The sequence below is a fragment of the Pimephales promelas genome, chromosome 1 (assembly GCF_988280905.1).
Source record: "Pimephales promelas chromosome 1, fPimPro1.hap1.1, whole genome shotgun sequence".
Taxonomy (NCBI): domain Eukaryota; kingdom Metazoa; phylum Chordata; class Actinopteri; order Cypriniformes; family Leuciscidae; genus Pimephales; species Pimephales promelas.
Window position 1 is genome coordinate 38,710,820 of NC_142769.1, and position 12,659 is coordinate 38,723,478.

Below are 12,659 nucleotides of genomic sequence, written 5' to 3' on the forward strand. Positions count from 1 at the left end.
TGCCATATTCCATGTTTGGCCTTGATGATAAAGCTCATTCCAGAGAGAATTAAACGTGCATGAAACATAGCTCAAGTTGTTTCATCAGTAGTTTTTCCATCCCTCTTGTCCTTCTGTCCCTAGACACAATATTATACCCTATCGTCAGAGAATAGCTTTCTTTATGAGCATGTGTGAAAGAATGTGCTTTTGGTAGAACCAAATATGGTCATGTGATGTGTCTTTCCCAAAGGTGAGTCAATGGTTCAGCTGCATGTATGTTCTTAATTAAGAACCTATTTTTATACCCGTTCTGATTGCTGAATTTTAAATGGATGAACTGGTCAAATTAGATTTTTGGCACATATATGTGGGATGAGCGGGGCACAACCTTTTTCAGGGCTAGTTGTAACACACATGTTTTAAAACTGTCCACACATGCCAGCATGAGGAACCTTGGTATATTATATACAGTAGCTGCCATCAACACTATTGAGAAAAAAAAAATCTTTGGAAGATATAACTGAACATTTATTTAACCATAGCCTATAGCAAAAGTAAATTTCTTACTTTAGTTAATTATTCATTTCTGTGTTTTTTTGTATTTATTTAAAATAAGACAAATATGATATTATTTTAATCTTATATCTGAGCAGAAAACTAGTCGGGTTTAAATTCCAGCTATGCAGATGGGATGTGTTGTAACACTGCATTAAAATGTGCCCCTGAGAATACTTTTGTGAATGCTTTTGAAAAATCACGAGAAAATGTGAATAAAGACAAAAAAAAAATGTTTTATTAAGTTTTGACTTTTGAACTTGTTTTTGCTGTGGTTTGTTGTCAAACTCAAAATGACTAAACATTATTATAAAACAATGTCATAATTTTATATGAAAAAGTTAATAATTGTATTTTTTTGACAAGATATGTCACCTATGTTGTCACAGTTCACTTCCTTTCTTTCAGGGTAAATCAAGAAAAAATGTACACTGTATTAATGACACAACATCCCGTAATTGTACTAGATGTGTGAAATTGTCTATCCATCCATAGTATAGTAATTTCTATTATGTAGTCATTTCTTGTTTTTAATCTCATTTATTTACTTGGTTATATATTTAGTATGGGAAAAAAAATAAGCATGATAAAATCTATCACTGTAAATAATGTTATGTCAACATATGTTTTTACACTGCTTTAACTCATCAAAATAAGTTAAGCATTTTTTTTTTTACTTTTTATACAAGTAATCCAAGATTCAAGTAATTTTTAATTCAGTTTAAAGTAATTTAAGTTGAAATGACATAAACAACCAACCTGACGTAGGCTACTTAAAAAATTTAGTGCAACTTTTTCTTTTTTTTTTTTTTTTACAGAGAGTTTTATTAAACAAAGAAACAGTGTTGAAAGCTTAAGATTAAGGAGCTGTAATTAGACTAAACGTATGACTTTGCTGTTTAACGGTCCCGTAAAATGAAGAGACAGACAGAAGTTCAATGGAAAGAGACTGGGTGCGGGTGGGGAAAAGTGTTTATGTTTGTCTGATGTCTGTGTGAAAAAAGGGGAGAGGGCGACTAAAAATGCAGACAAAGATGACTTCATAACTTCCGCTAGTGTGTGTGTGCGACTGAAAGGGGAGGTCTCAAGTACTTAAATAGGGCCAGCGCTTCTCACTGACACTCCGTACAACTCTTGGCTCTGCATTGGAGGAGCACAATAACAAGCGAGAGACTCTACTCCCTACTCAAATCTACAAAGAAACTCTACAAAAGTAAAGCGTCTTTCAGGTAATTGTATGTTCTTGTTCTGCCTCATTCCGCAAATCATCTAAAAGCTCAGGCTAGTAGGCTATATAATCGATGAGCAAGGATTTTTTTTTTTTTCGTTGTTAACAATTATGCCCACATGTTTTGGTCGGAACTCTCAACAGCATTGGAAAACAGAGTTGGGTTGTGAAATTTGAAACATTATTTAATCATTAGTTGAGTAATTATCAGTTGTTGACCATTATCGTTATGAGACTTAGAATTGGGTGAGGTGTTGTACAAAGGTTCTTATTGATCTGTAGCCTATAGGTATGAAATGCCTGAGGTATGAAAGAGTGAGTCAAGATAGACGAACAGAAATAGAACAGCTTTTGAACAGTGGGTGTTGAGTCTTGCACATGAGGGAGAATTTTCCAAAGGGAAAGTAAAGAAGCAGCTTGTTCTCTTTTTGGACGAGGTTGAAACATGTGTTTGTCTCCATGGTTTTACCTAGTGCACACCCACTAGGCAAACCATGGAGGCAAACACGTTTCAACCTCGTTCAAAAAGAGAACAGTATTGTGAACCAACACATAGGTGTACTTAATCAGGAATGAAGGGGAAAAAAAAGATCTTCATAAAACTATCTTTCATAAAATCTTAACAGTTTTGAATAAACAAAGCTGACATCACTCTCCTGTTCCTCTATTCAGAATGCAGAGCCTGAGTATGCTGCTGATCTTTGCCCTTTGTGGGTCAAGCTTGGGCAACCTCATCCAAGAGAAACAAATGGATTTTGGACTCCAGGTGTTCTCCAAAGCTGTCCAGTCTGCTCCGGATAGAAATCTGGCTCTCTCTCCCTATGGCATCTCCTCAGTACTGGGCATGGCTCAGCTGGGAGCCTATAGCAGCACACTTGAAGTGCTCACCTCCAAGATGGGCTACTCACTGCAAGGTAAATATGAGCTGTAGATGTAATTCAGATGAACTGAAAATATGTTCTGGAACAGCTTCGAAGAAACATAATTCAGTCTTTGTATAGAGTAGGTGACCATGTATCATGTATATCTCCTATTCTGATATTTAAAACAAACACAATATCTGTCATTCCTATGTTCCTTAACTCTATTCTCGCTTTCCCTTTGATAGCACGAGGAATGCCAAAGCTACAGAGGCAGCTTCAGAGAGATTTGGCCAGTGAAGAGGGAGTGGAAGTAGCCAGTGGTGTCATGGTCGACAGGAAGATCATTTTGGAAAAGGTCTTTAGACGCAGCCTGACCAAAGCCTTCCAGAGCGTCCCACACCAAATAGACTTCGCCCACCCAGAGTTGGCCAGGCAGGTGATCAACTCCTGGACATCTGACCACACTGGTGGTAAGTAATTAACGCTATAACTGCTATTTTGAATAAATTGCCAGGGATAATCATCATTTGTATATCACTTTGGATTAAAAATATCTGCTTTTAAGAGTAAATTTAAACTCACTCATCATACACAAAGACACCTAATTTGACTTTTGTTTTAATTTCTTAGGAATGATTTCTGACTTCCTCCCATCTGGGGTGCTGAGTGAAAAGACACGTTTAGTCCTGTTAAATGCCGTCCACTTCCATGGGATCTGGAAGACGGCCTTTGACCCAAAACTTACTAGGGAACAGCTCTTCCATAGAGCCAACGGCAGTGCTGTATCTGTTCCTATGATGACAATGACTAAAAAATTCAATTATGGTGAGTGTCAAGGATTCGTTTGAAAGGAACCCCTAGATTCATGACGGGGAAAAATCCTAAGGTAATTTACAATCGGGTTATTTTTCTCCATCCAGGTGAGTTTGTGACTGACGACGGTGTGGAGTACGACGTCATCGAGGTGCCTTATGAGGGGGAGATTATAAGTATGCTTCTGGTGACACCATTTGAAAGGGATGTGCCTCTGATGGCCTTGAACAAAGAGCTAAGCAGCAGCAGGATTCGCCAATGGGGAAAAGAGATGAGAAAGGTTAACAAACAACTAGCTATCCCAAGGTAACCGAGACTGATGCATTTCTTTTGAACTTTAGCTTTTTTTATTGTTATTGATAAACATTTAAAACCTGATGCCTAATTTATATGTTCTTACATTTTCAGGTTCTCTATGGATGCAGAAATTGATCTGAAGTCTACACTGAGCAAGATGGGTCTTGGAGACATTTTCAGCCAGAGCAAAGCTGATTTCTCTCGCATTACCAGTGAGTATTGGAAATGATCAGATTTTATTTTTGCCAACTATGTAGCTTTTTTGTCAAGGAATAAATGTTAATCTCTTTTTGATCTCTCTCTCTTTTCCTTCGACTTAGCTGAGGAACCTTTATGTATATCCAAGGTCATTCAGAGAGTAAAACTTGAGGTGAACGAAGAAGGAACCAAAGGCTCATCTGCTACAGGTATACAAAAACTGAATTACAACCTACCACAACAGATTAAATGGCATTGGCAATCATTACAGTGATACCAGAATGCATCTTTTACATTATTCTGTGGTTCCACAGCGGCTGTCATCTACTCTCGCATGGCTATGGAGGAGATCACACTGGATAGACCTTTCTACTTCCTCATTCAACATAAACCCACTGGTCAGTTGTGCTTTCACCTCATTATATGACATTTTGATGGCTTTTTAAACTAATTGAATGTCAATGTAATTAAGACTTGTTTGTTCACTCCCTCAATGTAAATCTCTCCTGCTTAATTTCACAGGTGCGCTGTTGTTCAGCGGTCAAGTTAACCAGCCTCAAGAATACTAACAGACTGAAGTAACCGTACAAGCAGAAGGACCAAAGAAACCACCAAAAAGTCTGCACACAACATACTACTGAAGACACTAGATCTGTTTTAAAATGGGAGGGAGGAGGGGAGACTCCAAAACCTTCTATATCTGCCATGTGAGCATTGCCAAACAGTGCTGAAACATTACGAGTGCCAAACATTAATAAGAAACGTATAAACGAGGTTATTCATTGTTTTCTCTGCTAAAGTGGAGAAGTATCTAGACTATGAAAAGAAAACAGTATTGTTCAAAGCACGTTAAACGTCAAGGACATTTAAAGGACATGCATTTAAAGCCTCAGCAGAGAGAAGTTCCACATGCACTAACAATTTGAAGACTGTATTAATGTCTATGCTTGTTTCATCTGATGTTTAATGTGCTTATATTTTTTTAAAAGTTGTATTTTACAGTATTTATATTAATTTATTGTCGAAGGCTTTTTTTTTCTTCTTGAAGACTGTTTATCCTTTTATAATAAAAGCGACCATAAAATACTTTTGGCTCTCTTTATTATTATTTATAATTATTGTGGAGCTGGCGACACCTTGTGTTCAAAGTTTAACACTTTTTAGACCAATTTTTTTTTAACCTTTTATTTAACCAGACAAGTCGCTTAAGAGCAAGTTCAACAACAGACTGGCAAATTGAATGCGTTGCTGGGCTTTTAAAATAACGTTTCAGATAAATGTATGATTAGCGTGTGTTATTGACTTGGAGTACAAATTGTATTGAGATGATTTGTGACAATGACCGACCAAACTGAGCAGCAGGAATCCTAGGCTATGAACAGATTAAAGTTCTTTGACTGATATCTTCGTTACCATGGTAACCTGAATCAGCCCTCTGGTTTGTCATGGCAACAACATCTGAACATCTTTCCCTGATGCCAGAGAGGCAATACTGTTAATTTTTCACAAATGGACAAGAAAAGCACTTTATTACTTTAGTAAACAAACACATCAACTTTTACTGTTTTCTATTTAAGAGCAGGAATTAATTTCTTGTGAAGGAAGCAAACGGACTTTCTGCAAGAGATCTTGTGGAGAATGAATGCGCAGAGCGCACGCGTGCTGGTGGTGATGACGCTATACCTGACTCATCTCTAGTGACGGGAAGTCCGGTTCAATTCAGCGGATCGGTTCTTTTAAATGAACCAATTCAATAGTTCCTTTACGTCATGATTAATAGTGATCCCTGACATCTCGGCCTGGCATATTATATACTCTAAAATGCTGTCGACGCGTATTTCTGCTTATTACGTTAAGTTTCATTAATAGATACGGCTGTTTACAGTAATTCATTAGTCCAATTCGTGAACGAATCGATTCAACCGATGCATTGAAACGATCCGACTCAAAAAACAATTCGTTTACAAATAGGACAGCGCATCTCCCGGCTGTTGAAATGGGGCTCTGAAACTACGAGCTGTCAATTAGACATGTATTGATATTATCTTGTGGTATTTACCAAAAAGTGGGTTGCTGTTCACTGAAATCACCTGACTGCTCTCATTAAGCCGTCAGAATGGTAAGTTATACTGTTATATCGGCATTAGTGTACACTTTTCAGGCAGAGCTAGCTAGCTAAAGCTAAGTTAGTACACCTGGGCACCTCAAACCCTATTTAATGATTCACATCTCACCTGCCGGGCGGGCCCTAGGTGGTCTGTCCAGTTTGGACGCTTTATGTGGTTTTAAGTTACATCTTTCGAATAAATCGTGAAATTCTCTAACTGTTAACAGTTAGATGTCATAGATTAAAAAGCGTTTGTTCACTACACGGTCAGGTTGACAGGTAACGTAGATCTGATGTGTTAAGTTGATTGTATTAATTAATTAGCGAAATGATTTCACTGCTTGGTGTTCAACTACTGGAGCGTTACAAAGTTACCCGAGGGATCGTTAATTGAACCTGAGGTTTCAAATGAAATCATTTTTTAAAGTTGTCTTTTGACTCTTTTGATTCGACCCGGAAACGGTTGTCTAGTTGTGACTGGTTGTGACCCTATGGTTGTGACAGTGTATTTTTAATGTGAGATTCAGATTAACCGTGAGTCAGAATGCCTTTAATGCCACAGTAAATTTCATTGCGGGTTTTAGTGTCATAACAGTATGTTCTCTTAAAACTATTCCGAAGTATTTCACAACGTATTTCCTTTGTCTAATCAGTTAAGCATGAAAGGAAGTGCTGCTCTGAGAGATAATATCCATCACATCATAAAATAGTGTTTACAAACTGAAGAAAGCACTAGGCTTAATGCTCATATAACAGAGGGAAGCAAAATGTGATGTATTTACTCTGTGCAAACTTTCCAACACTTTCCTATTTGCCATATTCAATAAACTGGCTGACCTGAACTTGCTTAGATCTATAAACCAATGTCACAAAACTAAAGAGCATTTTTCTCCATATAAGACCTTTTGTTTTCCCCTCTTTCTGTGTTGCAAGAAAAACAGCAGAAACATTCATCGCTGTAAGTAAAGATGTTTAGTTTAGCAGTAGATGGTGATCTGATTGTCTGTTCTGTAGACTTTAATGTTCTTTATTAACATAGATTTTCATGAATGTGTGAGTTTAATCTCCCAACATCTGTGTGTTAAAGCTACTAACAAGTATTGATCAAGTAAAAACAATGCATGGTTCTAACAAACTATTGGCTATATGTGGAGGCTAAATTTTAGCTTGATTTGGCTGCTAAGTATGGTTGGACACCTTTTTATAGCATTGAAGAATATAGTCTCTTTCCCTTAGGAGGTTACTATTCTTGTCTTTGGCCTCAATAAAAAAATCCCACATTTCTCCCATCTTTTTTATGTCTTTCTTTTTTTGGAAATCGAGTGGTTGTTGTACATCAGAGCCTTTCACTGCCAAGTGCAGTGCACCATTTTTAGATTATTTCAAGGGCTGATGTAGGCAGACAAATTCTGGCACAAAGTATAATCCTCAATTTAGCAAGCGAGAAAAAAATCTCCACAATTAAACTAATGTGTGCTTAGAGTAGTGTTCCTTGTGGTTTTTAATCATAGTGTGTCATATACTAGTTCTGTGATCAGAAAATGTGATGGTTATAGATAGCCTTCTTTGGAGTTTATTGAGCTGAATGAATGCACCGTGTTTGATATGTAGGGCATGTCTTTCGGGAGCAGATGCAGTGCTCTTCAGCTCACCTTTTAAATATTTAACACATCTGAAATGTATAGGCCAGCTTGCTTTCTAATTTTGTAATGATGGATGACGCTGAAGTTCTTTAAGAGGAAAATTTTTACACAAATTATCCATTACGCCTCCTTCATCCTTTCTGATAAGTCAGATGCTGGTTCTATTGAATCATGTCTCTGTATGTGGGTAGTTGACAAATTTAATTAATTTTTTTCAACATCAGGTTGAATTTTAGGTTGTCATTTATTTTGAATTAGTAGTAAGGTAGTGTATACTTTGTCACACTTTTTATCTTTAACCAGTTTTAGTCGCTTTTGGCCTTTTCATTGGTCCTTCGATTACAATTGAATATTGAAAATGTAGTACAAATATGCAAATATTCCATGTAGTCTCTAACTGAATATAAAAGTTTTAAAAACTGTATGTAAAATAAATATGCTTTACTTAATTTAAAATGTGATTTGATAACACTGCAGCATGCCATCTACTCACTCCTAGTTTTTGGTCATAATTCGTTTTCTTTTTTGTATTATCTAGTTCATTGTTATTGAAAACTAAAACTTTTTTTCCCATTAATTAAAATGAATTTGAAATAAAATGAAAATATAACTATTGGATGAAAACTTAAACCAGAAAAATATTTATTTGAATTAAGTGTATGTGCTAAAATGATCAAATTCGTAAGCCTGAAATAAAAAAAATAATGCCAAACAGACATATCAAGCGAATAAAAATGTCAAATTTTGCTAAACATGACTAAATTGCTAAAAGTTTAAACAAAACTTTAAAATATAAAATAATAAGAAATAAATGTTAATAAATACTATAATAGCACATAAATAATAATATTAAAATAACACTGCTCACATTTATTTATTTGTTACATTATCTGTCATATTGACTAGTGTCTGGTTGAGGAACTAACTATTTTTCTTTATGCAATCCTCTCCTCTCTCTCTTTTGTTTGTAGATGCGCTTTATGCTTCTGTTCAGCCGGCAGGGGAAGCTACGACTCCAGAAATGGTACACGGCTACGGCTGAGCGTGACAAAAAAAAGATGGTCAGAGAGCTCATGCAGGTCGTGCTGGCCAGAAAACCCAAAATGTGCAGCTTCCTGGAATGGAGAGATCTTAAGATAGTCTACAAGAGGTAGAAAACCACACATGCATTTGATGACCTCGTGAGACAATAATGTCGGTTGTACATATCACTTTTCTTCTTTTTTTTTTACATGCACACAAAAGGTTGTCTGAAATAAAAGCTACAGTTAAAAAATTAGTCCTGGTACACAAACTACATACATTTTTCCACTTTTTCTCTACAAGCATACTTCAAATTATTGTGAACATGAAGAATGACTCATTTAATGTGTCAGTATTGTTTGAAACATAAAAATACATTCCATATCTAGTTACCTACGCACAGTGAAGTGTGGTGAGAGGGGGGTCATTGTTTTGTTTTGTTTTTTGGCACAAGGGGGCACTAAAAGTAAAGCAGCCTTGTTCTGTTGTGTATGGTGCTTTTTTTGTTTTTCACTTCAGCACTGCATCTGATGATAATATAATTGTCATCATATGTATTATGTTCTTAATTTGCCAGCTATTGAATGCCATTGAGGTTTGATTAAAGTGCCCCTATTATGCTATTTCAAAGACTCCTTCAATAGTTTACATGCGTCCAAGGTCAACACATACACCTGGTGTTTTAATCCGTCTCTTTTGTCCACTTTTAACCACCTGATTTCTTTGAGGATAGGGTCTATGGTTGGGTAAATCTATGGGCTTTTCCAAATCTTTTGATCTAATGGATAAAATAAGCTCGCACAATTTAAATATGAGCACGACCACATGAAGCGCAGCGGCGCAAGACGACGCTGTCAATGCCGTGAATGTGTGTTAGAAATCTGGTGAGAGAACATTGTGATTGGTATGTTTTCCGACAAAGTTTCAATCGCCTTTTGGCTAGTGTGCTTCCCATAATGCTTAAGCATTACGTCATTAGATGGAGAGTAGGCGGCCTCTTTGCAGTTGTTCGACCCTGTTTACACCTGTATTTAGCGCTGTCCACTTAATTCCAGGTGTAAACGGGGTTTGAACATGGTACATTTGATGATTGAAATTGTGAAAATATCATAAACTGTAAACACATAAACATAAATGTTATGTTTTCTAATATATTTATTTAATGCACGGATTTGCTTCTGACCATGCTGCACGTGCTTGCAGTGCCATCTGCAGGACACCCTTAGCATATTAACTTCAAAGCGCCAAAACAAATGCAAGTAAAAATCGGCATTGAAACTGTTACTCGCTAGTTGTCTGTCAACAAAGAGAAGCTATAAGGTCTCCCTACGGTCGCTTAAGATTATTCTCCTGGCCAAGAGCAACAACTTTCTTACTATTGTACTAACAGTATAAAAGCATGTAGCAAGATCATACTGTAGGATATAAAGGGTTTAATAAATGAAACTACATGTACATACAGCTAAACGAAGCAAAGCATATATACAGAATAAAAGAGAAACGAATGAATGGCAAGATTTACAATGTTAACCACAACCTAATGAGCACCATCAGAGAATCAAAATCACCTTCTTAAAAGGAGTCAAAACGCATCTAAAGATTGATAAAATGGTAATTTGCATTGGCTTTGGTGCTGAACAAGAGTAGATTATGGAGATTCTTGATAAGTTTGTTTGGAGTCAGCTGAAGCGTTTGTTATTGTAAAATTTGAGCGAAGTTAACTTGAAAGTAAAGTTGCCCAAGAAAATAAATAAATAAATAAATATATATATATATATATATATATATATATATATATATTATATACTGTGTGTATATATATATATGATTGACTGCATATACACTTTTTTTGATGGACATATTATATATAACCCATTTATTGGGTTGTGTGTAGGTATGCCAGTCTATATTTCTGCTGTGCGGTGGAGGAGCAGGACAATGAGCTGATTACCCTGGAGGTCATCCATCGCTTTGTGGAGCTGCTGGATAAGTACTTTGGCAGTGTGAGTCATTCCTCGCCACCACCCCTCTTTCATCTGGCCTCTCTATTTCTCTCCTCTTTCTCGCTATTTCATACCTCACATCACAGCAACCCAAAACCTGTGAAATTCTCTTTACTTTTTCATCCTTTTTGCTTTTTGTCCATCCACTCCTCTGCTTTTTATCCTCTGCTGTTTGTACCATGTCAGTTTTTCTCTGTACATGCCACATGAAACCCTCTGTAGCTTTTCTGTTTTGATTATCTGACTGTTTTTGTTGCCTGTCATTTATTAAGGTTAATTCCCTTGTGCGTGCATTGGTGTTAATTATTGTGTGTAGCATTCACAATTTTCCTCTTTGACCATTTTAACATTCACAGAATTGTCCCATTACAGTTGTTATTTTTATTTAGTTCGTGCCTTTTATTAAAATGCATTGATGTAAGGTTTGTCAACAAATTTGTAATGATAAAAAAAGCTAATTTTATTGATTAGTTATTTAAATTTATGAAAAAGTTGTTAGTGGTGATTCTGAGTTATGTATTTGAATCAACTTTTAATTATTGTTCAAAGTTTGGGGTCTGGATGAAAGATTTTTTTTATATACTGAAAGAATGTCAGTTCTAGTCAGAAGGGCACATTAAATTGATAAACGTGTTGGTTTATAATGTTACAAAAAACATCTATTTCAAATTAATGGTGTTCTTTTCCACAAAAAAAAAAATTTAATCAGCACTGTTTTCAACATTGAAAATAATCAGAAATGTTTCTTGAGTACCAATCGGCATGTTCAATTATTTTTTAAATAGAAGGATACAGAAAACAGTTTAAAAAAAAAATAATATTTCACAATATTAATGTTTTTAATGTATTTTTGTTCTAGTAAATCTAGCCTTGGTGAGCAAAAGAGACTTATTTATTTCTTATTTATTTATATATTACTTATTTCTAGAAACTGGAATTTTGCCTCATTTGCACAATTTCAATGTATGTGACATTCATAACTGGAATATCATAAGATTCTTGTGCACATAAACAAGATAGTTTCTTATGTGTCCACTGTTTTGTGTGTGTGTGTGTGTGTGTGTGTCAGGTTTGTGAGCTTGACATCATTTTTAACTTTGAAAAAGCTTACTTTATCCTGGACGAGTTTCTTATGGGCGGTGAAATTCAGGATACATCCAAGAAGAGCGTGCTCAAGGCCATCGAACAGGCCGACCTTCTACAAGAGGTGTGTGTATATGTATGTTGTATTATGCATGTATTCTTGAATGTTGTTTGCGTAGAAAAGTCTAATAATGTTACTTGTTAATATACTCCCAACTCCTCTGAGCATTGCACATTATAAGCTGCCAAATTAAATAATCATTGCATTGTGTAATGTCCTCAATGGAAACCCTTTTCTCTGGACAGGAGGATGAGTCACCCAGGAGTGTCCTAGAGGAGATGGGGCTGGCCTAGTACTTGTTTCCAATACAGTCAAGACAGATGGTAAATTTTGGTACAACTGCGACATGTGAAGGGGACTTTGCAAGTGGGTCTAAGGGGAGGGAGGAGAAAAGAGGAATAAAAGAGGGTAAATTTTGGTACTACTGAGATCAGCATGTGATTGTATTTCAATTCCAACCTTTTTTTTTTTTGTCTTTTACATTTGGTAAAATGACTGTCTAGCTGGGAACTCCTCTTTCTTAAACGACACTAGAGAGAGTTGCAGACATTTGAATTTAGCAATCTGAACATTTAGAAAAATATTTTGAAAAAAGATTTGAGCCTTGCTATTTTAAAAACAGGTCATGCAATGCAATGCCATTACTATACGTCTACTGTAGCTGCTCAGGAAAAAATGACATTGACCATCCAGCCATGTTTATTTATGTGAGATGCAAATATTTGTACTTGTACCACTTTAAATTAAGTGCTATGGACCATAAAGGAAATCTTCTAATGGGCTTTTTATAATGGATCGATTTT

At 36.0% G+C, this 12,659-nt stretch overlaps 2 protein-coding genes across 2 annotated transcripts; both read left to right on the forward strand.

The window, feature by feature from the left end:
* Window positions 1–1,628: 1,628 nt before the first annotated feature.
* Window positions 1,629–5,022, forward strand: serpine1 (serpin peptidase inhibitor, clade E (nexin, plasminogen activator inhibitor type 1), member 1). The gene is made up of 9 exons (XM_039679033.2): window positions 1,629–1,766; window positions 2,438–2,679; window positions 2,874–3,098; window positions 3,259–3,453; window positions 3,549–3,747; window positions 3,850–3,950; window positions 4,059–4,145; window positions 4,251–4,334; window positions 4,459–5,022. Exons 2-9 carry the CDS (start codon window positions 2,439–2,441, stop codon window positions 4,503–4,505), a joined length of 1,179 nt encoding a protein of 392 aa, XP_039534967.2. The 5' UTR covers window positions 1,629–1,766; window position 2,438; the 3' UTR covers window positions 4,506–5,022.
* Window positions 5,023–5,901: 879 nt separating this feature from the next.
* Window positions 5,902–12,393, forward strand: ap1s1 (adaptor related protein complex 1 subunit sigma 1). Its single transcript, XM_039678807.2, has 5 exons — window positions 5,902–6,055; window positions 8,658–8,836; window positions 10,604–10,712; window positions 11,782–11,919; window positions 12,102–12,393. Exons 1-5 carry the CDS (start codon window positions 6,053–6,055, stop codon window positions 12,147–12,149), a joined length of 477 nt encoding a protein of 158 aa, XP_039534741.1. The 5' UTR covers window positions 5,902–6,052; the 3' UTR covers window positions 12,150–12,393.
* The last annotated feature ends 266 nt before the right edge of the window (window positions 12,394–12,659 follow it).

Bases quoted from the DNA above. Each gene is read 5' to 3' on its own strand.
- serpine1 (XM_039679033.2), top strand. From the start codon at position 2,439: ATGCAGAGCCTGAGTATGCTGCTGATCTTTGCCCTTTGTGGGTCAAGC. The intron at 3,454-3,548 runs GTGAGTGTCAAG...TTCTCCATCCAG, and splicing joins GACTAAAAAATTCAATTATG to GTGAGTTTGTGACTGACGAC. The intron at 3,748-3,849 runs GTAACCGAGACT...TTACATTTTCAG, and splicing joins AAACAACTAGCTATCCCAAG to GTTCTCTATGGATGCAGAAA.
- ap1s1 (XM_039678807.2), top strand. The intron at 8,837-10,603 runs GTAGAAAACCAC...GGTTGTGTGTAG, and splicing joins CTTAAGATAGTCTACAAGAG to GTATGCCAGTCTATATTTCT. The intron at 10,713-11,781 runs GTGAGTCATTCC...TGTGTGTGTCAG, and splicing joins TGGATAAGTACTTTGGCAGT to GTTTGTGAGCTTGACATCAT.